Source organism: Nannobrachium achirus, assembly GCF_963921795.1.
Source record: "Nannobrachium achirus genome assembly, chromosome: 22".
In the NCBI taxonomy this organism is placed as follows: Eukaryota; Metazoa; Chordata; class Actinopteri; order Myctophiformes; family Myctophidae; genus Nannobrachium; species Nannobrachium achirus.
In genome coordinates, this window is record NC_137829.1 from 45555454 (window position 1) to 45581820 (window position 26367).

The following is a 26367-nucleotide window of genomic DNA, read 5'->3' on the forward strand; positions in this document are numbered from 1 at the left end:
AAAATAATTGCACACCCCTGATTTAAGGGCTTTTTAGTACCTCTAAAATGATAAATTAAAACATTGGCCAAATTGTCGAATATTAGAGGCAGAAATTGTGAAAATAGCCGATCTACATGCTCACAACGCCTCGCGTTGCGAGGCGTTGTGAGCATGTAGATCTGCTATTTTCACAATAAAAGTGTGTTAAACAAAATGTAATGCCTCAACTCTTTAGTGCTCGTCAGGGTGGGGGGGTCCCCGGTTAAAATATGATTATTTTGGGGGCAGAGAACCACTGGCCTAGCGTGCCTCACCTGGATGCGCTCTGACTCCACATGCCTCCTCAGGCCCAGCTCGTCCACCTCCTGGGTGTTGGGCACGCCGTAGTTCCCCACGATGGGGTAGGTCAGGGTCAGGATCTGACCCCTGTAGCTGGGGTCAGTTACAGCCTCGGGATACCTGGAACATAACGGAACCATTATACTTTAATATATATATATATATATATATATATATATATATATTTATTAACACATCTGGTGCCAACCCCGAGTTTCCCGAGTTTGTATTGGTACCAACGCTGTGCCAACCCTGAGTTTCCCGAGTTTGGGCCGTTTTTGAAAAAAAAAGAAAAGAAAAAGAATTCAATTTTTTTTTTTCAAAAAGATTTTTTGGACCTCCAGAAATGTGTTAGGCATGATCGCGATCGCGAAATTGTATGTTTAACCTAGCCTGCTTCCAGACCAGAGACCCCGCCCACTCTCAGAGTGGACTCTTTCTCTGGTCTGGAGCTTAGTACATGAATCGGTTTTTATTTTCGGCTGTCCAATGAGCGCGCGGGGTGGGGGTGGGGGTGGGGTGGGTCTAACGAATATCCAATCCGCGCAGCAGTTGAAACGATTCAAACGAAGTTCACACACACACACACGCACGAGCGCACTGATTTCACCAAGCTGTTTAATGTTGATTACAAGTTTCTGGTCGCAGTTCTGTGTGGAAGCAGTCACTGGCACAGACAGAGACACACACACACACTCCCCGACGGTGCGTCGCGTCCACCGTGCGTCTCGATCACCGTGCGTCGCGATCACTCGCGCGCGGACACGCGCGTGCACGCTCGCAAAAAAGTCCCCCGTAAATCGCTCAGAATGGAGCACAGTTTCAGACTAAAGCGTGAGCTGAGTCTGAAATCAGGCTATGTTTAACCCCCATACCAACCCATTCTTTCAAACATGGCAGCCATGTTTGTTTACATCTGAAAAAAACATAATGGCTGATAAATCATGAATGCCTGAACGGATTTCCAAGCGGATTTTTTTGTTTGAAAGCTGTGAACAGTGGGCACACACGTGGTGCATCATCTAGGCATGGGCGTGCACTTTTTACACAATTGCGCAATTACATGGAAGTCTATGGTAACCATGGCAACGGGGGACATTGAAGAGAAAAGATCATAGCAACATAAGTGTTAAAGGAGCTATAGTCAACTTTTTCTTGAAAAACGGATGCTAAAATAGAAATTATGTTTCGAAGATATAAAAAAAAATAAGCTTCTTATATGTGTTTCTATTCAAAAATGACCACAAAAAGCGTAAAATAATGATAAAATAATCATTTTGGCCATTGTCAGACCGATACTTTGTTTACATTCTAGTCTATAGACCAGGATGTAAACAAAGTGTCGGCCCTACAATGAAAAAGTTGACTATAGCTCCTTTAAGGCTGGGACTTTAACTGATTAATTGCGATTAATTAATTACAGAAAATGTACACGATTAAACAAATTAACACATTTTAATCGCACTTAGTTTTTGCACCACAGAACCTACCGATCATAGCGATGCACCGACCAAGAAGAGACAACAAACGCAAAGGGATAAGTAGCCGATCAGAGCGCTTTGCTTGGCCCAGTGGATGCAAAATGTAGATTTAAAAAACTCACTTGTTGACTCACTCGTACCACAAAATGTGTTTTACTTGGAAAAAATGCTTCTCAGGTCAAATATCGATGTGCGATTAAAATGCGATTAATTAATCACAGAGCCTTAATTAATTAGATTAAAAATGTAATCGCATCCCAGCCCTAATATACTATATATATATATATATATATATATATATATATCGTCTCTATCAGGTGGAAGCCTCATATGTCAAAAATCGTGGCACGTTTCGAGCTTGTGGATCTGCTACTTTTGGTGCTTTTGCATGACGCTATCCACAATTTCCCAAGGAGCTTACTGAGGAAAAATGTGTCCTATAGGGCGGATTCACCCTGCAATCTGTTTGATTTGAACTGTTTCTGAAAACGGTTGCTGGTTCTCGCTGACCAGCATTCACATTGGCCAAAATTCTTCTGTGCCTGGACTCCCTGGAGTACACTTCATTCAACTGTAATTGTATTTGTGTGCCTCCATGGGGCGCTGTTGACTATGGGGCTTTGGGACTAGAGATGTTACCGATCAATCGGCAATGGATCGGATCGGGACGATCAAAGCGTGATCGGCGATAATCGGTGGTTTAGATCAAAAGGTAAATTCACCGATCGGATCGGATCGGTGCATCCAATCAACCAGCAGTTCAGTATGCCCACTTGAGGCCATTTTGGGGTATTGATTTCCACAGTGCTGAAGGAATAATTAGTTACTGCTATGATAATAAATACATAGTAATGCTGGTAAATAACTATAAGGCAAATATATAAATGAATTCACGAGTGAATGAATGAATTAAAGTTAAAACATTAACATTTAGAAAATATAAATAATAACTTGATCAGATCGGTGATTGATCGGTATCGGGTGATCAAACTTTTGTGATCGGTGCTCGGTGATCGGTTCCAAAAAACCTGATCGGACCATCCCTATTTGGGAGATATAGAACGTCATGTCACTAAAGAAGAGTATCGTGTCAGAATTTAGAGCGAATATAAAGTTTTACAGTGTTCCTGACGTTATCTTGAGTTGTAACAATAACAGAAGAACAATACACAACCAAAGCAGTGTGTGCTGACTGTCTTTGAAACATCACAATGTAACGCCGTCTGTAATCATCGCACAACAGGAACGTCACTGGCGCATCCTTGGGCTTGGTATCTTAATAGTGACGTTAGGGACTGATCCTTGTTTCTAGCGAGTTTAAGCTAGATGGTTTTCAATACGGCAACGCCAGGCGGACTACGGCTGCTATGACGTAATCGCCGTAGCGATCAAAATGGTTAAGCAAAGCCTCAGCGGCGACGGGTTCCCACCCCTTTCACTGAACGCTTTGGTTCCCATGGCGACGCGTACACGCAGCAGACGGAGTAGGCGCTACGTGGGAAGGGACCTTCTGCCGTAGTAGAGGCGTCCGCGGCGACGGCAGGTTTATCTATCGAGTGCGGATGATTTCCGATTACCGTTGTCATCTGCCGTTGCCGTAGCAAGCTTAAACTCGCTATTTTCATCCTTGCCAGAAGCGTCACTACTTCCTTGTTCATGGACGGTAGCTTCACAATGCAGCGCACCGTTCTTGAGGACGCATCAAGCGGACTCGAGACCGCCTTTCATGCAAGGGCTCATGGGACGCTGGAAACTTGTGGATATTATGACCAAGGAGTAGGGCATTCATTTACAAAGAAAATCACACCCAGTGTGAAGCGAGCGCTGCTAGCGCTGTCACAATTATTTCATAATCGTCATAATCGTTTCCAAAATGCGTTATGAGCTTGTAGATCGGCTACTTCCACTATCAATGTTCTTTTTTAAGTATAAAGTTGTCAAATATGTCACTGTCAGAAATGTCTTAGGTTATGTGTCATATCTACCATGTGCAACTTCAAAGCCTAAAAGCCAAACAGAAATGTAATTGTCAACGACAAAAATACAATTAAATCGTTAATCGCAATTATTTGAGAGAAAATTAATGTAAAATGTCGATGGTTTTGTGGGCGTTTTCTGGGGCCATTTGTAGCCCAAGGATTGTTTTTTGTGCAAAACAAATGCTTGCAATGGATTCAGCATCATGACAAACCCCTAGTTAAACCCCTCACATCCTACTTAAATACCCAGATTATTTTTTTTTATCTGGGTATTTTCCACCTGTAGCCTATAGAAAGTCGATGGGAGCCCAACTTGATTTGGCCGCTGTGACGACCCCGAAGGTTAGTACCACCTCTCGAGCAAGGCCCAAATTAGGTTCTGAGAACCTCATCTGAAACCAGGCCGTAAACATAAATGGAAACAAATCCAGAACCGTTGAAAGATGTTTCACTGGTCGACACGGTTCACTTAGTTCTTATTGGGTTAGGGGGGTTATTTTCTTATTTTTATTTTATTTTTATTTTTTACTTTATTCTACTATTATGAATATTTTGCTATCCCAGTTAAAGTACTGTATTCTCCATTATTTTTGAGGGTTGGGGGTATGGGTGGGAGATGATGAGCAAGCTAACTGTACTGTATGTCTTGTGTGTCTGCACTGTAAGTAATGTTCTATTCTTGTGTTTTTGTACTGTATGTATGTGTTCACTTATGTGTTTTTGTACTGTATGCATGTGCTCACGTATGTGTTTTGTACTGCTTGTATGTGTTCACTTATGTGTTTAGGACCCCCTCTAAAATGAGATGCTGCATCTCAAGGGGTGATCCTCTCAATAACATTCTGACAAAAAATTGCGACCAGAGCAATAAGTACAGTAGGTACACGTAGGCAGGCACCTGTCCTTCTTACCCCACCAGGCCAGTGTTGAAGACAAGCTCCCCAGCTGTGGAGCCTTCATGCCCGAAGGAGATGCCCTTCATCCGGGTGCCATCCTCCAAGACAAGATGGGCTGTCTGGGCCTGGTAGTGGAGAGAGACCAGACACATCAGAACATACTCTCACAGTCACACAAATATCATCACAGTCAGGGCAGCGAAATACCTTCATTAAAGAGAAAATATATTGAAACTGACATTTAGAATCTTAAACTAACTTAATATTTCAAGTGCAATCAAATAACTGAGATGCAGGGTATATTTCGGGCCGAAACCTCCTAACTCCAAAATGTTAATTTTCTGGAAAATGAGCTCAAGTGGAGTTGGGAGGACCGAAGGGCTTTTTACTACTTTTCATTGGTTCAATAACACACAGACATAAAGGGTGTTCAATAGCACATAGAGAGAGAGAGAGAGAGAGAGAGAGAGAGAGAGAGAGAGAGAGAGAGAGAGAGAGAGAGAGAGACACAATGTACAGTATATGGCCATATATATATATATATATATATATATATATATATATATATATATATATATATATATATATATATATATATATATATATATATATATATACACACACATATTTGGGGGGGGAGGGGTTCATTTATAGATTCACAGTAGAGAGACAGGAAACAGGGAGAGAGAGGAGAGAAATGCAGCAAAGATCGTCAGGGACTCGAACCCGCGATATGCAATGCCTGGACAACTGGACCACAGCCCAGGGCTTTTTTTATTTATTTTTATGTCATCTTAGAAACCATAGAAACCGTAGTCCCTTCCTGTCCCAACCAGACACAGGAAACCTACAGTAATTCATGCGTTCATTGCCAGTCGTTTAGACCCCCTCAATGGCCCTGCTCACAGCAGGCCACAGACACACTACAATACAACCCATAAAAAGCTCTGCTGAGGTGATAAAACCAAAACCAAAGAAAGGGAGCACATCACACCTAGTCTGGGATCACTTCACTTTTCGGGTTTGTAACCGGTCTGGAGCGGAAACCACAAAACGTCACGTTGTAGTACTCAAGGACTACAATTTGCCGGAAAGATCAAACCGGATTCAGTTTTAACCCAAAATATTCCCCTGCGCTCAAGGACATACTTTTAGGGCCTACCTAATAAAGTCCTTGATGCGGAGTAGTTTTGCTTTTGAAAAATTCGTTTGGTATATGCATCTTTTAGTCCAACTTTTAGCGACTGGCAAGACTACACTAGGCTACTGGAGCATTTTAATAGGGATTCGGGAAACAAACGGAGGGAACCAAATCAAAGCGACGCCGCTTCTTCTAGTGGTTTCCGCGCTCTAGGCGGAAACCAAACGGCCTGTTGTGAACGAACACCAGGCTTTTTCTCAGAAAGCCTGGTAGGCGAGGTTACATCACACCAGTCCTCCTGAACCATTGACTCCCAGCCTCTCATACAATAGATCATACATGGGCAACTGGCCCCCACCCTTCACATAGGGGCCTTTTCCACCAAAAGAACCTTGGTTCCAGAACCAGTGCCGGTTCAACTTTCTTAGAACCTTGGTTCGTTCTTGCGAAACCGGCTTGCGTTTCCACCAGATTGAACCAGAGCCAATGTCCCCCAGTTCGGATGGTGGTTCACTGGAAAAACCAAGGATTTTGTGGTTCCCGTTCCGAACCAACTTTTACAGTTCGGAACCAACTCCGGTTCTCGGTGGAAAAGCACACCTCTGGTTCATCCCATAGCCGGGAGAAAGAACCGGAACCGGTTCTTTGCCGGTGGAAAAGGCCCCATAATGTGGCCCGCAGGTTAACATCAAAATACTGATATCTTATTGATTTCATCTCTTACAATTCCAAACATGCAAACATGACCCGCTTTAATTACTTACAGTCTATATTAATAGCTTAATTGCTAGCATTAGAATTGTATTGTCTTTTTTTATGTCCAATGTATTGGTATTTAAGTTCATAAAGTTAACACAACTACAACTACTGTAAATGCAACAATAGCAAAGAAAATTTGAGGATTCCATTAAAAGAAAAATCAAAAATAGCTGATCTAAAAGCCCAAAACGGGTTGCGCTGCGACGCATTTTGAGCTTGTAGATCGGCTATTTTATTGCTATTAAACAAAACTTAAAATACAGAGATAAGAGGTTTCTGCCCAACAGTTTATCCAATGTGGCCCTCTGGAGTGAGTGAGGATATATTAGCCGGTTTTCCATACCACTTTTTAGCCCGACACTACACGACACCGCACCGCACCGCATTTTTTATGTAGGTTTTCCACTACAGAACCCCCCCCCCTCTCTCCTCCTCCACTCTCCCCCTCCTCCCCTCCGCTCCCGAAAGAAATCGACGCCCCTTTCAACATACGGATACTCGGATCTTCTCAGTCTGTAAACACAACGGAGATGCTAACTTGCGCTAATTATTTTTAGAGATGTGGTGGACAATGTTTTATGCCACACACTCACACAGGTCTTCATCGAGTCTTTACAACTATAGCGACGACTAACGTCGGGGTGAACATAGTCAAATAATAACGTTATTGGCCAAACTACACAAAGAAGAGTAGAGGCTAGTTGCGCTAGCATACATGCTAAGCTACAGTACAGTACATGTAGGCTACTGTAGATTCTTTTCCCCATTCAACACGGAGATGTGGTGGACAATGTTTTAGATGCCACACGCTCACACAGGTCTTCATCAAGTCTTTACAACTATAGCGACGACTAACGTCGGGATGTTCATGGTCAAATAATAACTTTATTGGCCAAACTACACAAAGAAGTAAGCTAATGTAGAGGCTATGCTAGCGCAGCAACAGTACAGTACATGTAGGCTACTGTAGATTCGTCCCCCCATTCAACACATGCAGTTACAAATACAAACAGGAGACATCTCACTGACATCTCATCTATATAAAATAACGTATTGCCGACGCATTTGCCGTTGATAATTGCGACTCGCAACGATATAGCCTATGTCCACTGTTTGTGTTGGTTAATGTTCTTGGTGCTTCGTGGCATCTCAACTGCAGGGCTGGGGAACACAATTCTGCCTCAGATATATAAAACAAACAGGCTTTGCTTTTATATTTGATTTGCAGCCGTGACTGCATACTAAAATCTGTCTCAAGTTGAAAGTGAAAGACACAGCTCTGCCGTGAGACTGTCTCTGACCAATCAGTATCAGCAGCGTGTATACGTCACTGATTTGGCCTCACTTAGCCCAGGCCGGACCACCTCAAGAGTGGAGCCGTTATAGTACCACGTTAAGTACCACTTTCACACCACTCTACCCAGTTCCTTGTAGTGGAAAACCTGACACAAGTGGGCGGTGTGGTGTGGTGTGGAGTGGAGTTGGGCCTGTGGAAAACCGGCTATAGTGGCCCTCTCCATCATCAAAGTTGCCCACCCCTGAAACAGATTGTAAAGTCTATAAAGCACTCAAGAGCCTAGGTCCTGCCTATACAGTATTAACGACTTCTTATTGCCAATTTGCCATACATTCTATAAATAAAGCTCTGACACCTTCCACAGTAGCTCTACTGGATACAAGTCTGCGCTCAAAAAAGAAAAATAGGAGAGGCACCATTCTCAATCTGTGCACCAAAGTGTGTAACACAATCCCTGTGGAAGTATAGGGAGGCCAACTCCACTGAAACTGTTACACAACAGCTAAACTCAGCCTCTCTTAGAACTTTAAATGGTTCCTCAGAACTTCATTAATAAAGTTGTAGGGCCTCAACATGTTCTATGGAAGCTGAATGTTCTCTCGCCACTGTGTTTTATGGTGTGATTTTGTCTTTTTTATCATTTTAATTGCATGTTGGTCTTATGCCTTATTATTTATTTTTTCCTGATGTGTGTTTGCCATTTTATTTATTTAGTCTAGTCTAGCATCTAGTCTAGGCTCTTATCCAGGGCGACCAGTGATGCTTTGGGATTTTCTTTTCCGGGCGGACGGTCATTTATTGACGTCACGTGCACGCGCGTGCACGCGCCTCTAGAGGCTATTTAGATAGAAAGGATGTCAGCAGATCTAATGGTGGGAAAACAATAGTTTTCTAGTCTTAATTGCATTTGCATTGTTACTTAGGATTTTATTTTCTACTTTCTTTTAATTCATTCAGAAAATACAGCGCTGCAGTAGAGAAAAGTTTGCCTTGAACGAATCTCAAACACTAAATACCACAGTAATGGAGCCATGTATGCACACACACATCGACACATGCACATGCAGTCACAGCTGGAAACCTAGGTGTTAAAGTAGGCTATATCCATATGAATAGAGGGGGCTTGAGGACGCTCACACATTCACCACTAGAAACCTGTTATGCAAAGTAGTAGCCACTGATTAAAGTATTGCTTGTAGTTATCGCGGATTCGCGGGGTGGGGGGTTGTCGCGGCTCTCGTGGGGGAGGTATGCACGCGTTTACACGCTCGTGCACCGTTCGGTGCCGTCCGTGCGTCCGTGGGGGAATTTATTGGCCACACGGCGTCCGGTCCGGCCTCCAAAGCGCTACTGAGGGCGACATATACAATAAGCCACGCGAGGTAATCAAATACACAGGATGCAGAGAGACAGTGTAGTACTAGTGCCTCAGGTAAACCAAGAACCTAGCATCTGTTTAAATCTTGCTATCTAAATTACATTCAAGGAAAACACAAATGACCTCGGTATGTCTGCATGGTAGTCATATCTTGGTCAGTCGCTACTCGCTGGCATCAGTTGAGCAGAAAGCTGGCAGGAAGGGCTGTGGGGAGAGTGAAGTGCCTTAAAGGGCCAGTTCACCTCTGGGGCAACCAGATCTTATTTTATTGTTGTTTGGGACACGATCAACACAATCCTGAGTTATTTTTTGTGTTCAATGAGTGTTTTGAGATATTTTAGTATTTCAGCATTAATGATGATGCATTTTGCATCATATGATGCAGCATGATGACTCATATGATGCAAAATGCATCATCATTCATGATGTAATATCTCAAAACACAGATTGAACACATTAACTCAGGATTGTGTTGATCTTGTCCCAAACAACAATAAAATAAGATCTGGTTGTCCCAGAGGTGAACTGGCCCTTTAAGGGGTGAGGTGGAATCTGAAGAGATGGGTCTTTAGTTTACGGCGGATAATTGGGAGTAAGTCTGAAGTTCTGACTGCAAGGGGAGTTTGGAGCACATTTTGGGAGCCAGGAGAGAGAAGGGGACGTGTGAGCGTTGTCCCGGGTGTTTTAGGGAAGGTTCAGAGAGCTCTCTCTGGGGCCTTTTCCACTGGCAAAGAACAGGTTCGTGTTCTTTCTCCCGCCTATGGGATGAACCAGAGGTGAGCTTTTCCACCGAGAACCGGAGTTGGTTCCGAACCGTAAAAGTTGGTTCCGAACGGGAACCACAAAATTCAATCATGGTTCAATCTGGTGGAAACGCAAGCCGGTTAGCAAGAACGAACCAAGGTTCCAACTCCAAGAAAGTTGAACCGGCACTGGTTCTGGAACCGGTTCTTTGCCTGTGGAAAAGGCCCCTCTGAGTTCTGACTCAGTGGTTCTCAAACTGGGGTCCAGGGACTCTCACTGGGTTCCTTGAGGGGGTTCTAAATTGACCATTGCAATCCCTAACTGTGCATTACATTCACCAATAGGGTATATCCACATACGCCATTTTGTTCTACTTCCGGGTGTCTTTCGACTTCCTTCACAGGTGTTACCGATGATACTAATGGGCTCTGTTCCATTCTGGTCAAACAGAGTCAGGGTGCTGATATTGTGCATGTTGGAAACACTCCAGAGCCAACATGAGCCTTAATTAGTATCATCAGTAACACCTGTGAAGGAAGTCGAAAGACACCCGGAAGTAGCACAAAATGGCGTATGTGCATACCCTATTCACACACCTGGCGGAGGAAACAATGCAAGGCACCAACCAGCAGATCGGGAGCTATTAGGGGTTCAGCGTCTTGCCTAAGAACACTTCGACACCGGGGGAGCCTGGAATCGAACTAGCCACTCTACCACCTGAGCCACTGCCTTTAAAGTCACATTGCCCAGCCCTACCTCAGATGCCATGCTCAGAGGGAAAACTATTGTGTTGTGAATGCTGAGACAGACAGTTCTATACCTGGCATGATCTGCCTGGGAGGGGGATTGGGGAAAAGGGTGGGAGACAGCCAGAAACATATGTAATTTCAAAAGCATTATGACATTATAACAGCAAACTCAAGGATGGATTGAGAGGCCCCTGGGAGAATAACATTTTTGGGCAGTGGTTCTCAAAGTGGGGTCCGAGGACCCCCAGGGGTCCTTGAGGGGGTTCCCCAGCCAAATTACCAACGATGCCTACCAATGATGATGTCACTGGTTGGAAGGTTTCTGAACTGCCCACAGTCCTTGAGAATACAGACCGTGTAGACCAGGGGTTCCCAAACTTTTTTGGCTCAGGGCACCCCTATAAATATTGTATTATATTATATTTATAGCATATTTGAGCAATTATGTTGCGAGGAAAACGTTGAGGTAATAGCCATTTTGGTTAGAACTGACTGAAAATAACGTTGTACTTCTTTTTTTAAGTGTCCAAATAAATTCCATGTTATGATTGTTGTTATGTTATCAAATTATCTCGCGGCACCCCTGGACTGCCGTCACGGCACCCCAGGGTGCCCCGTCACCCACTTTGAAAACCCCTGGTGTAGACAGAAAGAGTAACATCCGATAATGAACATTAGCAAGGAAGGACCAACTCCATGAAGAAAGTTTGAAAATGGGGAGAGTGTTTTTTGCAGGTCTTTCAGTCCGAGTGTATCAAAAAGGCAACTGGGTTAAGGCAGCGGAAGCTTGTGATTGGCTGCGCGGAGGGGGCGAAAGTCGGGGGGAAGGAGATACACCTAAACCTAACCTTGACCGTCCCTAACTAACCCTAACCTCAGTAAAACTAACGCTGGTGAATGCTAACCTAGTGAAATGCTAACCTGCCGAGTGCCGACACTGGTGAATGCTAACCTGGTGAAATGCTAACCTGCCGAGACGCTGGTGAATGTTAACCTGGTGAGTGTGCAGCCATTCAGACATCCCCCCATTCAGACACTAACCCTATACCTAACCTATAAGGAAGTGTCACCATTCAGACAATTAGAAGTCAATGTCAGAATGGCAGCATGTTGGAATGGAGAGTGGCCTCCATCATTTAGACAAGAGTTTTATTGTTCAATGCAACCATTTATCAACCACTTTCAACATGGCATCCCTATCTTGGGAATGTCAGACACTTTCAAACATTTTCTCTTTTCTACCCAAACGAAATTGTGAAAATAGTTGATCTACAAGCTCTCAACACCGTCACTTGGCGTTTCGCCTCGGCATATCAAACATGTATCAAACATGATGCAAATCCAATGAGAGATGTTCTCCTGACTCCTTGTGCTGCAGAAGGGGTGTCGCTCTCCATTCCGACATGTCGCCACTCCGAAATTGACTTCTTATTGTCGGAGTAGCGACACTTCCATAGGGGTTAAGTTTAGGGTTAGGGTTCGGAATGGAGACATGTCGGAAAGGAGACATGTCGGAGTGGCGGGGTGTAACCCTGCAGAAGAATGCAAATGAACCCAGTGTACTGTCACTCCTGAATGGCAGGTCTAAGTGAGCTGTAGACAGTTACACTATAACAGTGCAGGGGTCTTCAACGTTTTCAGGCCAAGGACCCCTTAGTTGAGAGAGAGATGAAGCAGGGACCCCCAAAACCTTTTCATATAGTCCATATACCGTAATTGCTGGACTATAAGTCGCACCTGAACATAAGCCGCACCAGCTAAATTTAGAACAAAAAACAAATGTTTACATATATAAGCCGCACCTGACTATAAGCCGCAGGTGTCCTTCCTGCTTCCCGCTAGAGCTCCCCTGGAGGCCATTAGCTGTACAAATCTATATATAAATCCTTGTTAAAGACCATTGTAAAACGAACTAACTGGCCGTTTGCTGTAAAAATCTCTATATAAGCCGCACCGTTGTATAAGCCGCAGGGTTCAAAACATGGGAAAAAAGCTGCGGCTTATAGTCCGGCAATTACGGGTAGTTTCATTGTTTGACAGCACAATCATCAGTGTATTCAGATATTTAACCACTTGTACCATCAATAATTAATAAACTTGACCTTTCACTCTGTACTTAGTCTGCTCTTTTTCCCCTCTACGCCAAAGCTCTTTGCCAAAAATAGCCGATCTCTCGCGAGGCGTTGTGAGCTTGTAGATCTGCTATTTTTGGCTAAAGTTCTCAGAATATGGACACTAGGGTTCAAGTGGTTAATATAAGATATAAGATATAAGATCTGGAAAATGGGTTTCGCAATATAAAGTATACAAAGTATATCTATATAACAATTTGAAACTGACCGAACAGTGCATTCGACATACAGACGACCCAAAGCAGTCCAATTGGCTAGGACTGATCACGTGGCACACGGAGTTCTTAACCGGAAGTGCGTCCGGCGGTCAAATATGTCCGACCGGAAACGTGCGCTGCGGCACAATAGTTCCGCCACAATAGTTCCCCCCCCCAAAAAAAATTTTTTTTTATTTTTTTTTTTATTAATTTTTTTTCTTGTCTTTTTTTTTATTTTATTTTTTTAATTTTTTTTTTTTACTTTTTATTTTTCAAAAAACTTTTTGTTTTTGAAAAAAAAAGTTTTTTAGTAAAGAAGCGGGCGTGGACTCTAGATGTGAGCGGCCCAAAGGGCCGCGAACCTCTAGTAAAGTATATGATTTTAAAGTGAACACATCATCATCATCAGACCAAAATGCACCCTTCAACTTAAACTTTGTAGCCTATGTGCACATAAAGACTGTGGCGAGTAGCCACAGCAGTGGTGAGTCCTTTAAATGATATACAGTTTGACAACCACAAGGGCCTATATGCACTGAACTGAACTCCAGTGGTGTAAAGTAACTAAGTACATTTGCTTAAGTACTGTACTTATTTTGAGGTACTTTACTTGAGTATTTTCAATTCCCAATACTTCTACTTCTACTCCACTACATCTCGGATCAAAAGTTTTCCAAATATTGTAGGCTACTTTTACACTATTTGAAAACTTTAGCTACTAGTTACTTTGTACTGTAGATCTTGACTGTTATTACAAAACATAACCCTAACCCTAACCCATTATCAACTTCAGCCCTATACATTTTGCCCATTTGAGCTTGTACATCTGCTATTTTGAACACTTTAAAATGTGACATGATTCTGCATAATGAGTAGCCTACTTTAACTGTTGGCACTTCGAGTAAGCCACATTCTGACACCAATATCTGTGTACTTTTGAAAATTAATTCGTAATATTATATATATATGTACACTTTGAAATCTGGACTTTTACTTGTATTAAACAGAGTAGGCTGTTTCTATATTGCAGTATTGATACTTTTATTTAAGTTTGAGTACTTTGAGTACTTTTACTTAAGTTTGAGTACTTTGAGTACTTACAATATTGCAGTGTTGATACTTTTACTTTGAGTTTGAGTACTTTTTCCACCACTGAACTCCACATCTGCAGTAGAGACACACTACTGTCTGTCTGTCTGTCTGTCTGTCTGTCTGTCTGTCTGTCTGTCTGCTGCAGTAGCCTTTTAACACCCCCCCCCTTCCTCCCCTCACAGACTGACGTAACAACACGATAGCCTGTGTGTGGAGCACGCAACTTCATGCTTCATGCAACAGGAGACACGTTTTATTTTAAACCAACTAAAAAACAAACGACACTATAAAGCATTTATTTCATAGTAGACAACCGTCGCGACATTGTAACTGTCACTAAATAAAGACATACCTTTAGGCTGCAGAGTCTAACAGAATTCCTCCACACAGCGTGTCTTCTCCTGCCATAGAGACTCGCTGCACGCCGCACACAACTGACAACGCTGCAAGCTGACAGAATCCTGGTCATAGTAGAAGTGAAAGTCCTGGACACAGTTTGTTTGGGGGTTTTTTTTTCTCTCCAAATATGTCTGGCTGTTTCTTTACTTTCCTTTCCCAAACGAGTCCTGGTGCAGCCTAAACGGTGTGTTTTCTTTTGGCTGATGAATGAATGGAGGTTGGAGCGCGTGTGTGACGTTACACTACACCACACCAGTCAGATGCAGGGGCGTCACACACCAAAGTCTGGGCCCTGGGTACAAGGATTCACTGCGGGCCCCATGAATGTTCTTCATAGGGGGAGGGGCTTTAACCCATTTAGACAGGGGACGCGTTTAATATTACGAATTAAGCTATTTTTGAAAAATCGTGACAAGTCTTTGAATATTATTTCAAATCCTTCTAGGCTTTTTGAAAAACCTATGTTTCCTATGTTGGTGCTCAAACGTTTTCATATGAAGGACCAACAAAATGATAGGTAGGCCTATTTGGCCACGGACCCCCATCTCAAAATATTTAGTTCCAGCCAGGGCCGTGCTTACCATACAGGCAAACTAGGCAGCCGCCTGGGGCCCCCTCACAGCCTGGGGGCCTCATGAGATTATTATTCAGGCATGCAAACGTGTAGCTTTTCGGCGAAAATCGCCGTTTTGAAACCAAATTGGTCATTTGTGTGAATTGTGCAGATTCGTTAAAAAAATGTTTAGGGGGGTGGGGGGGTGTCGTGTCGTCAGAGCAGCAGTGAGAAGAGGAGCGTTTATTTCTTATTCTCGGCGCCGTCCATTTTGTCAGGACAATGGTGTTGAAGGTGGAAGGGGAAGTGGGTCGTTTTGTTTTTTAACAAATCAAGCGCTCCCTGAGTCCCTTCTCTTTGTGACGTCTTCGTCAGCTGGCAGCGCAAAGTCAACAACACTGACTGCACTCAATGCACAGACTGCGAGCCGAGCCCTGACAGAGGCAGAGCTGAGCGCTCAAAGCTTGCAAAGACAGTTGCCGTAGTTGTGGTGTGACTGTGGACTGTTGGCTGTTTGATTCGCTTGCATCGCGGTCGTGCGCTATTCTGCATCGATGCGTGATGTGATATTATCGGTTATAGCCTTGTTGATTTTATGATGATTCGCTAGCTTAGCCACATGCTAACGCTAGAGTTGCCGTGACTTCTTCCTACAGAAGGAGGAGGCTGAGACAAGTCACAAAAAGTCTGGTCTCTCAACTTAACGGACTAACTGAGCTCGAGTTACAAGTGAAAAGGATCGACCTTTTATTTGACGATGATGGCTAGCTAGATTGCAAAAAGTCAGCCAGGAGAATCCACTAAATAAAATGAATCATTTGTGACTGTGATTTACAACTGTTTCCCAAACACTGGGTCGGGACCCATGTGTGGGTCGTGGACACATTTTTATGGGTCCCTTCATTTTTGGTTTCCTACATTTCGTTTTTAATTATTTCAAAACATTTTCAAAAAACATTCCCTCCCCAAAAAAGCTAAACATTTCATGATTAAAAAAAAAAAAAAAAGTAAATTACTTTTTTAATTTCATGAATAAATAATACAAAATGATATAAGAAATGAGCTTAGAAAACAAATAGGCCTATTTAAGAAGTAGTTAAAATAGCCGATCTACAAGCTCACAGTGCACATTGTCACTGTCTATGCCTGTTTATTAAAGACAAGTCCCTAAATATTAAGATATTCCTATAACTACCGGTATATCTGTAGGCTATATTATTGTAGATTTAATTTTCTTTATTATATCTAGAACAATTGGTGGTAGGCAACAAGTCCAATTTTGCTGCATACTGGTATGTATGATATGTATGAGTAAGTCACTGTTTAACCGAGTTAGAAACGTGCAAATTCAGTAAAAAAAGGTCCAAAATTTTGCGCCGCGCTGTGCGCGGCGCACATTTTATCCCCGTAAAAATGTGTCACCTTTTTCACCTTGGGGCTGTTTGCATGTCTGATTATTATTATTTTCTTTTTTAACCAACATGGCCATCAGGGGGCCCCAGTTGAGCTCTCAACTGTGAGACAGAGAACAGTTGAAGTGAGGGTGAGGGTTAACATTAGCTCATTAGAATCTGAAAAGAGCGTGGCTCTCAAAGGTGTGACCAGAGAACAATGGTCCTGATTACCCAAGCGGTTCTTTTGTGTCTGTTCTGTGATGTCACGTACATTACTTTAACTTTAAGAAGGATCGATGCAGGGAATGGATACATTATTTCTAAAGTGTGTTATTTATATTTAAAAAAAGTTTTGAGGGCCCCCATATTTATATATACATATAATATATGTGTATCAATTCCATTTCATTTTGGGGGCCCCAGATAGTTTGAAGTGGGGCCCGGGATGAGATCAATATAAAAGAAGGGTAAAAAGGGCCTTAACATGAAATGTGATGTTTAACTTGAAATACTTTCACAGGGTTTACTGGGGCTTCTTAAAGATGGCACGCATAGTTTGTATACTGTTTATTTATATTTAACATTTTGAGGGGCCCAAATATATCCATTTGGGGCCTCTCAATCTCTCAAACAGAAACACCCAGGGGGCTCCATGAGTTATCGTCAAATATAAATAAACAGTAAAAAGGCCCTTAACATAGTCATGTAATGTAGCCTATGTGTTTAACTTCGAATGGATATGTATAGCCTTAACCCACTGACTGTCCTGTGAGACAAACTTTGTCTTTGAAAACCACTGCAAAACATGCACTTAAAAGTTATTCTTATTCTTATTATAATTACGTTTTTTTAAAACACTATAAGTAATAACACTGATTCAATTCATAGGTTTAATAGTGTATGAAACTTGAGCTGAAGTGTGTTATTTAACATGAAGCAACCATCCTTAGATGACATTTCTGCCACAGACATGCAGCTAATTACCACCTGAAAGAAGTTGGCCTGTCGCTGCAACAATGGGCTCTGATTATCTGAAAAGAGCTTTAATGTCACAAGTTACTTTAGTCTCCTTAAAAATATAAACAAGATTTATACTGTATATATTTATATTTAACGTTTTGAGGGCCCCCAAATTCATTTGGTGCCCCACCAGCTCTCAAACTCAAGCTCTCAATACCCTCATATATAAATAGTAAAAGGGCCCTTAACAAAAGGCTGTTAACATGGTCATGTAATGTAATGTTTAACTCAGTATTCTTATTCTTATTACTTTACCTGTCCTGTGTAAGTTGCTTCTGGTGAGAGAAGTTGAAGCTCATTCTTTATCTTCTATATGTCAAACATTGTGGCCATCCATAGCTGAGTGGTTAGTGAGCCTGCCAAGGGAACCAGATCCCTGGTTGTCACAGGTACGATTCCAGGCCAGGTTAGCAATGTGTTGCAGTGTCCCTGAGTAAAACACTCAACCCCTGTTTTCTCCCTCCTCCTCTTATTATTTTCTCTGGAATTCTTTTGAAAAAGTGCTAGAGTTTATAGGCTATTAAACTTGTGTTATTAAAAAAATATAGGCCTATATATATATATATATATATTTTTTTTTTCAAATAATTAAAAGCTAAAATATAGGAAACAAAACATAAGGGAGTATTTATTCGCGACCCCTAGAAATTGGTCCGCGACCCGCATTATGGCTCCCGACCCAGGGGCCTCAAACTGGGGTTTGCCTGGGGCCTCCAAATCGCTAAGCACGGCCCTGGTTCCAGCCTTCCAGGGACCCCCCAAGAAGCAAATTTTTCGCTTTAATAAAAAATAAAGATTTGCACACATTTTCACGACTTTTCAAAAAATAGCAGATCTACAAGATTGCAGCGCGGCAGTGAGCTTGTAGATCTGCTATTTTTCAATCGCTAAAGTATAAAATAATGTCAGCCCCCTCCACCTTGGGCCCTAGAGTAACTCAGTCCCACTTTCCCCCCCTTGTGACGCCCCTGTTCAGATGGACGTGAGAAGAGGGGACATGTCACTGACTGGCTGACGGGGAGTTGTTTTTATCATCGGTTTGTTGGCGCATCTGCTTTGGATTGGCTCGATGAACTGATTTATGTTTTTATTGTTAGACCTACATTCAAATTGTTATTCTAGCTATCTTAGTTTACTTTACTTTATTTAGCACATGGTTTAAAAGAAAATGTAAAACAGTAAAATGGAATAGGTCATTAATAACATGGATTAAAAGTTCAATAGGACAATACAAATGACTGCAAGTTACAAGGGGAGCAGCAGTGCAATACAGAAATAAAAACACAAAAGAAAATTCAGAACATCTATCTATCTATCTATCTATCTATCTATCTAGGCCTATCTATCTATCTATCTATCTATCTATTTATCTATCTGTCTTCTGGAAAAGGTGCTATATGTCTAACAAGTTATTAAAGTTATAACGTTTTCTTTCTTTTTTTAGGCTAGGCTACCTCATGCATGAGCTAGTCAAAAGAAATTGAAACATTGACCCTAGGCCTATATAGCAAACTTTTTGTTCATTATTTATTTGTATTTCTTTAGTGAATTGCTCATTAGGGTATTTTTTCTTCTCTTTGTGAGTGTTAGTGGGAGCCCTGGAGCAGTCAGGGGCGCCAATTGGGTATGGCAGGGCTATGCAGCTGCCATACCCTGGGTCCAGGGGGGAAAATAAAAGTTACTTTTAAATATAAATCCATGAATGTCTCTTAGTCTATCTGTGCTGGTTATTATGTTGTTAAATTACAGTAAAATAAAGTGCAAGATTTAACAAAATGGGCACTTTAACAAGGTATTATAATTATATTCTCCACACTTTTATTCTCCCCATCTTGACAAAATGGTATATATTCCCAGGTTCCGCTGGTCAGCTGCACAGATGCGATGTATTATTGTTAATTGTGGCACGTTTACTAACATGCCAAGTTTATCTGTTGATCCAGCCCAAGGAACCGTAGAAACGGGGGAAAAAATAGAATGTAGGCCTACATAACTGGTGTCTTGCGTGCAAGACACCAGTCAGAAGACACCAGTCATGTTGCCATACCTTAGCTTTTTCTGAACTGACGCCACTGGGAGCAGTGTGACAGTGACAGTGTGACAATGAAGAGAGGCTCCATGGCAGTGGGATTAGAGGTGGTGGCTGTCAGCCTGTTGTATTTGCTGACCGTGGCAGGACTGACTGTGAGGACTGGCTCTAATGTGACTGCTAGCTGCCAGGGGCGTCACAAGGGGGTGTGGGGGGGAAGTGGGACTGAGTTACTATAGGGCCCAAGGTGGAGGGGCCTTCATTATTCTATACTTTGGCTATTGAACAAAAAATAGCAGATATACAAGCTCACAGGCTGCAAGCTTGTAGATCTGCAATTTTTGAAAAGTTGTGAAAATGTGTGCAGATCTTTGAATAGGCTAATATGTATTTTTTTAAGCGAACATTTGTAACTCAAATATTGCTTCTGGGGGGGGGGGGGGGGAGGGAGTCCCTGGAACTAACTATTTGAGATGGGGGTCCGTGGCCAAACTACATATCATTTTGGGGGTCCTTCACATGAAAAGGTTTGAGCACCACTGACATAGAAACATAGGTTTTTTCAAAAAACCTTAGAAGGATTTTAGATATTTTTTGGAAAAATGTACATATTTTCACGATTTTTCAAAAACAGCAGATCTACAAGGCGCAAAAGCTCGCAGCGCGGCAGTCGGTGCCGTGCTGTGAGCTTGTAGATCTGCTATTTTTCAATAGTTAAAGCACAAAAAATGCCCCTCCTATGAAGAACATTCATGGGGGGCCCCGCAGTGAATCCTTGTACCCAGTGCCCAGAATTTGGTGCGACACCCCTGACCACACTGCTGGGTTCAGCAGTCTGAACGCACACCGGCTGTCTGTGACCCGCTGGGGTCACATCAGGAAATACCTCTATACCGCCGCCATACAATTGACTTGGAACCCATAAGCCAGCCCCAGTCCCCCATCCAATCCCCAGCCAGCCATTCTCTGAGCCGAACAAACCTTTGATACCACTACTACTTGTGGCAGAAAGTGTGGGGGAGGATGCAAGCAAGCCCCACTGGACTTTTTAGCTTCATATCTTTTGGTACAGAATTGAGCTTACCTTTTTCGAAGGGCCTCTTCACAATTGTTACGGGTATATGCTTAGAACCGGAATCAAATGTATTTATAGTCACATCACAGCTTTGCAGGTAATTGTCTAGCTCTGGTGCATAGCGTTAGTGGAGTTCTCCCTAACTACACTAACGTTATGGACCAGAGCTAGTAATTGTCCATAATTTTAGGTTGTGGGGAAGGGAGAGTAAGCAGAAAAATGTAACAGTAAAGAAAAATGTCAAGGAGACATCTATACATATAGCATAAACCAGCATAATTATGTACTGTACATGAGGTTGAAGATATAGGACCACATAGATTATCAGCAGGACTGACATTTATCTATCTGCTTGGCCAGTAAATACTTTTGTTGGTTCACTCTCATCTGTGTTAAGCACATACTGATTCATGTGACGCGGTGGCCATCAACTGCTCTATCAGACAGACTGACACCTGTGCATGATGATATACCAGATGCATTTGTTTTTACTTTACTCATTCTGCTTGTTTTCCATTTCTCATATCTTCAGGTCATTCATGTGTCCGATGCAGTAAATCGTTGCTGTCAACTTTTTGTGTTTATTCGTAAATGCCCTACTTGATCATACTACAGCTTCACACATAAGCATCAAAAGTATCATGCCTGCGAGCTTGAAATGTGCCGCAACGCCACTAGTTGAATTCTGGACCAATCTGGGAAATAATGCTTAATTCACAAATGTGTTCATAAAGGTGTCTTACTATGGTTTAGTAATGAGTCATCACTTTTCACAGTTTTGTGGGGGCCGCTTAAGGAATGTTTTTCGTGCAAAACAAATGCTTGCAATGGATTCAGAATCATGAAAAAATCTAGTTTGACCCCTCACATGCTACTTAAAGCAGCATTTCTTGTACATTTTTCCCCCTGTATAGTAAAGTCAATGGGACCCACAAAGTTTCCCAAGGGAGTTGGGTTGGACCAAATTCAGAGGTGATAGTAGACACTTTTTGCCTGGCTCCAGCCCATAGACCCGCCCACTCTCTGAGCGGACGCAGAGTCTGAAATCAGGCTAGACACCTTTATGAACACATTTGTGAAGAAAGCTATTGGTAAGTATTTATTTCCCAGTTTGGTCAAGAATTCGGCTAACTTCCCCTTACTACACGCGTTTTGAGCTTGTAGATCTGCTACTTTTCTATTTTTGAATCCTGAAAAGTAACAGTTTGGAACATAATATGGGATTTCCAGCCGACAGAATGGGGCAATATATTCTCTATTTGTGTAATAGACTTTTACAACTTGTCGTGTGATACTGCCTGGTGTCATCTTGTTCCGCAGTGACTCACCTGAACCATCACTCAACTCTTCTTTATGAAATGAGTACAAAAGGACCCCAATGTAGACAAGCCATTGTGCCTTCTTGGGATTAAATGCAATTAGTAGACCTTGTATCTGAACTGTACTGTCGTGTGCTGTGTTTTTCCTATGCGACCTTTTAACCTCTTGAACCCCATTGCCCCCGCCGGCGGGGGCAAAAGGTGTTGACCTCTGAACAGCTGTCAATAAATGTCAATAAATCAATATAGACCAGATAAAACTACAATTTCATTGTTGATTATTGTTACAGTGGGCCTACAGCATAGTAAACAGCTGCCATTGTACTTTTCATCCATAAATTACTCCTTATAGTATTATTACTACTTATTGTTACTCGTTTTTATCATTTTTCCCCCTATACTTTAACATTACTAAAATTACAGCACTACTATCACTAAAACATCTGTAGAGTTTACATAGTTTGGAATATATTCATACAATTTTGCCAATCAATTGTTGACACCTTGGTGAACAATTTCTCTATTCACTATATATGTTTTCAATGTGGTCTTGAGGCTCATTCACTATTCAAAAGGCAAGATTTCCATAGGCGGAGGTCTTTTTCAATCATCTTTTCCTAGGTAAGTGATCATAGCAGGACAATTTGGAAAGAGAAATGTGAGGTTTTACACTGCATTTGTGAATTTTCAAGAATTAGCTGACATTTGGTGAGTCAAGAGTAGCCACAATCATGGCAGTTTTGTGTCCACAATTGTTCCAATTTGGGCATGCATTTTAGGCGGATTTTTCCCCTGGACCCCCCTGGGGCTTAAGAGGCTAATAAAGTATTCAATCAATCACAATTAAGGGGCCGGGGGAATAGTGGGACTGAGTTACTAAGGCCCAAGGTGGAGGGGCCTTCATTATTTTATACTTTAGCTATTGAAAAATAGCAGATATACAGCGCTGCAAACTTGTAGATCTGCTATTCTTGAAAATGTGTGCAAATGTGTGCAAATCTTTGAATATATGTATTTTTTAAGCGAACATTTGTAACTCCGAATTTTCTTCTGGGGGGTCCCTGGAACTAAGTATTTTGAGATGGGGGTCCATGGCCAAATACATATTATTTTGGGGGTCCTGCACATGAAAAGGTTTGAGCACCACTGACATAGAAACATTTGTTTTTAATAACTTGAAGGATTTTAAATATTCAAATATTCAAAATAGCAGATCTACAAGCTCGCAGCACAGAGTGCCGTGCTGTGAGCTTGTATATCTGCTATTTTTCAATATAGTTAAAGCACAAAATGTGAGTGAATCCTTGTACCTATAGGTGCGACACCCCTTCAATCAATCTTAGGGCCTCCTGGATGATCGGCTAAATTCACCACAATAATTTCGATTTCAATGAAATTGTATTGTTGATGCTCTTGTTTCTTGTGTTTTTACTTCACATACTTCATAGGCTACTGCACTTTTTGCTCACATGTTTTTGTTATGCTACATTGTCAATTAATGCTTGTATGTACAGTATATACAGTATTTATTTATGTATGCATTTAGTATGCATGCACACATGTATGCATGCATGTATCCTTTAGGCCTACTACATCTGTATGCATGTATGTAGCCTATGTAGGGCTTCTAGGGCTTCTACACATCTCTTGCGTGTTAAGTTTTATTTGTATGGGCCCCTATATAGGCCCTGGCATTTGAAATCCAACACGTGTAGGTCCATCTCTGTCAGTCAAATCAGAGCCTTGTATTAGAGAGTTCTGCCAATGAGGGGTAAGAAACAGTGCTGGTCACGTGGTTCATGTACGCCGGAAATGTCACTTTTCCCCCATAGATTCCAATGCATTCCGTAAACTTCCGGTTCAGCGCTTTGTCACTATTGTCCAATAGATGAGTATGTAGAAGACCTATGAACTAGTATGAAGTGAAGGAGATGCCACAACTCTCCAATAGAGGGCTCTGAGTCAAATGTAAAACATCAACCTCCACGTCTATGTTTATCTATTTTTCTATTGTAGAGCACTAGCGACACCCAGTGGACATTGGCTGATTAACATTCAGAAGCAGGCCAGCTTTATGCTGTGTACCTGATTGTACCCACAGTTAGGTCATCCTGATGGTTGTGACCAGGAAGGATGCTGCAGTTAAAGTGACTAACTTGCAGCTAATGTTTGCAAATAATTGTTGAAGAATAAATGGTACAATGTTTAACTCTGAGATGTAGTGGAGTAGAACTATAAAGTATTGAAAAAATGTAAATACTCATATAACGTAAAAGTAGCTCAAAAGTATTTTTTTTTAAATGAATAAAATGTCATTTTGAAATGTATAAAAGCGCTTTTCGAAAACAATGTTTACAAAGTGCTTTACAGTGCCAAGATAAAAACAAAATATTCATAAACAACGGTTCAATTAAAATCAAAAATCAAATAATTAAAAATATAATAAAACCAAAGCATAGGAGTACATACACACATATGTGCAAAATAAAGGTACTAAAATCTAAGGAAAAGCCTTGGTGTACAGATAGGTTCTCAGGAGTGATTTAAAAGATGGCACTGACTGAGCAAGCATTAGATCCAAAGGTAGGGCGTTCCAGAGCCTGTGCGCCCGGGCCGCAAAAGCCCGGTCGCCCATAGATGGGTTTCTGGTCCACGTCACACTGATGGGTCGGTACCAAAATTAGCCAATAAATAGAAACCATGCAGCGCTCCCCAAAACAACAGGTTTGGGGATTGGTGGGAATTGATTACATGATACATTCAGCTGTGCATTTAGTCTCAATGTGTGTAAACAAGAAACCCGTCTATGGAGACAAGGTTTGTCAAAGGGGCTTCTAGGAGAGGAGAGCCCTACCTGAGGATCTATGGGTGCGCTGTGGCCTGTAGGGTTCCAAGCATGTCAATAATATAGCTGGGGGCCAGGCCTCGCATGGCTTTAAAAGTGATCAATAAAATCTTAAAATCAACTCTAAAATGTACTGGCAACCAGTGAAGGGCAGCTAGGATTGGTGTTATGTGATCACGTCTCCTAGAGTTCGTCAGTAACCTAGCTGCAGAGTTTTGGACGAGTTGAAGGCGGGAGATGACTTTTTTGGGGAGGCCAGAGTATAATGAATTACAATAGTCTAATCGTGAGGATATAAAGGCATGAATAACTTTTTCAAGGTCTGCAAAGGCCATGTCTCACCTAGACACAGGATCCGAATTTTGACCTTGCTGATTAAGCAGGCAGGCTCAAAAACATTTCCACGTTTGCACAGGAAACCATAGAATAGAGTACTTGCAGTAAATGTACTCACTTTCTACATCTGTTCCTACAACTCCTACCATTTGGAAATAATGGAGGAAACAGAACTGTGGAATTATGGCAAGGCCACAAGTGTTTATATCATGTTTCCTCCGACTTAAAGGCTACTTTGTGTATCACTCAACCACAAAAATGTCTTAAACACAGACAACGTCCAGGGCCGGTTCCTGGCATAAGCAATAACCACTAAGGGGCCACATCACAGGGAGAAGATGGGGCCATGTCCCTGCTGCTATCGGACAGACACATCTTACTTTCACCTATGCTCAGACACTTTGTTTTTGTTCATAATGATAAGTCACTGATGACCCCTATTACCTCCAAACCCACCACCCCATACCCCCACTACCCACACATGGGGCTTCATAGCCCTGTTACACCCATCCTCCACCACCCATAGCTAGACACCCAGTAGACCAGGGGTTTTCAAAATGGGTGACGGGGCACCCTGGGGTGCCGTGATGCCAGTCCAGGGGTGCCGCGAGATCATTTGATAATATTTGGAATTCATCAACATCACTATTCAAGAATATCACTTCACTATGCTTAGTAAAACAGACCTGATTTGCACTGTACTTGATGAGTTCTTTTTCCAGCTATGACAACACTCTTCACCAAAAATAGCCGATCTACAAGCTCGAGCTTGTAGATCGGCTATTTTTGGTGAACCTTCCCCCCAGAATAGCCATGCTGGGGTTCAAGTGGTTAAATGTCATAATATAACGTTATCTTCAGTCAGTTCTGATGGAAAGGGATATTTCTCCAATATGATGTAAGATTCTAAAAATGAACAGTGTAATTCAGGGGTGCCGTGGATGAAAAAGTTATTTACAGGGGTGCCCTCAAACAAGTTTGAAAACCCCTGGAGTAGACACTGGGTTCTGATAGCTTCACACCCTCCAAGCCCATAATGGCCAATGTCTCTTCACTGTACCCCCACTGAGTAGCCTGTCTTCCCTATACACCTTATGGGCCAGCTCAGTCCTCAGGTCAAATCCATAGGCTATATAGGCTATTATAAGTAGCATATCTGATGTACGTACAGCAAATATGTCGTAAAGTCAAGGGATACATTTTGCCTCGTACCCGCCCTCTTCCGGAAACC

General features: G+C 42.1%; 1 protein-coding gene across 1 annotated transcript in view; it reads right to left on the reverse strand.

Annotated features, from left to right (window-relative positions):
* cps1 (carbamoyl-phosphate synthase 1, mitochondrial) overlaps positions 1–6159 on the reverse strand; it is a gene marked incomplete at both ends in the record, with an annotated part of 173311 nt that extends 167152 nt beyond the window's left edge. The window contains 3 exons of the mRNA XM_080752916.1: positions 297–441; positions 4693–4802; positions 6109–6159. Coding sequence (XP_080609042.1) covers positions 297–441; positions 4693–4802; positions 6109–6159 — 306 coding nt within the window. The remainder of the gene's footprint in view (positions 1–296; positions 442–4692; positions 4803–6108) is intronic.
* Positions 6160–26367: the final 20208 nt, after the last annotated feature.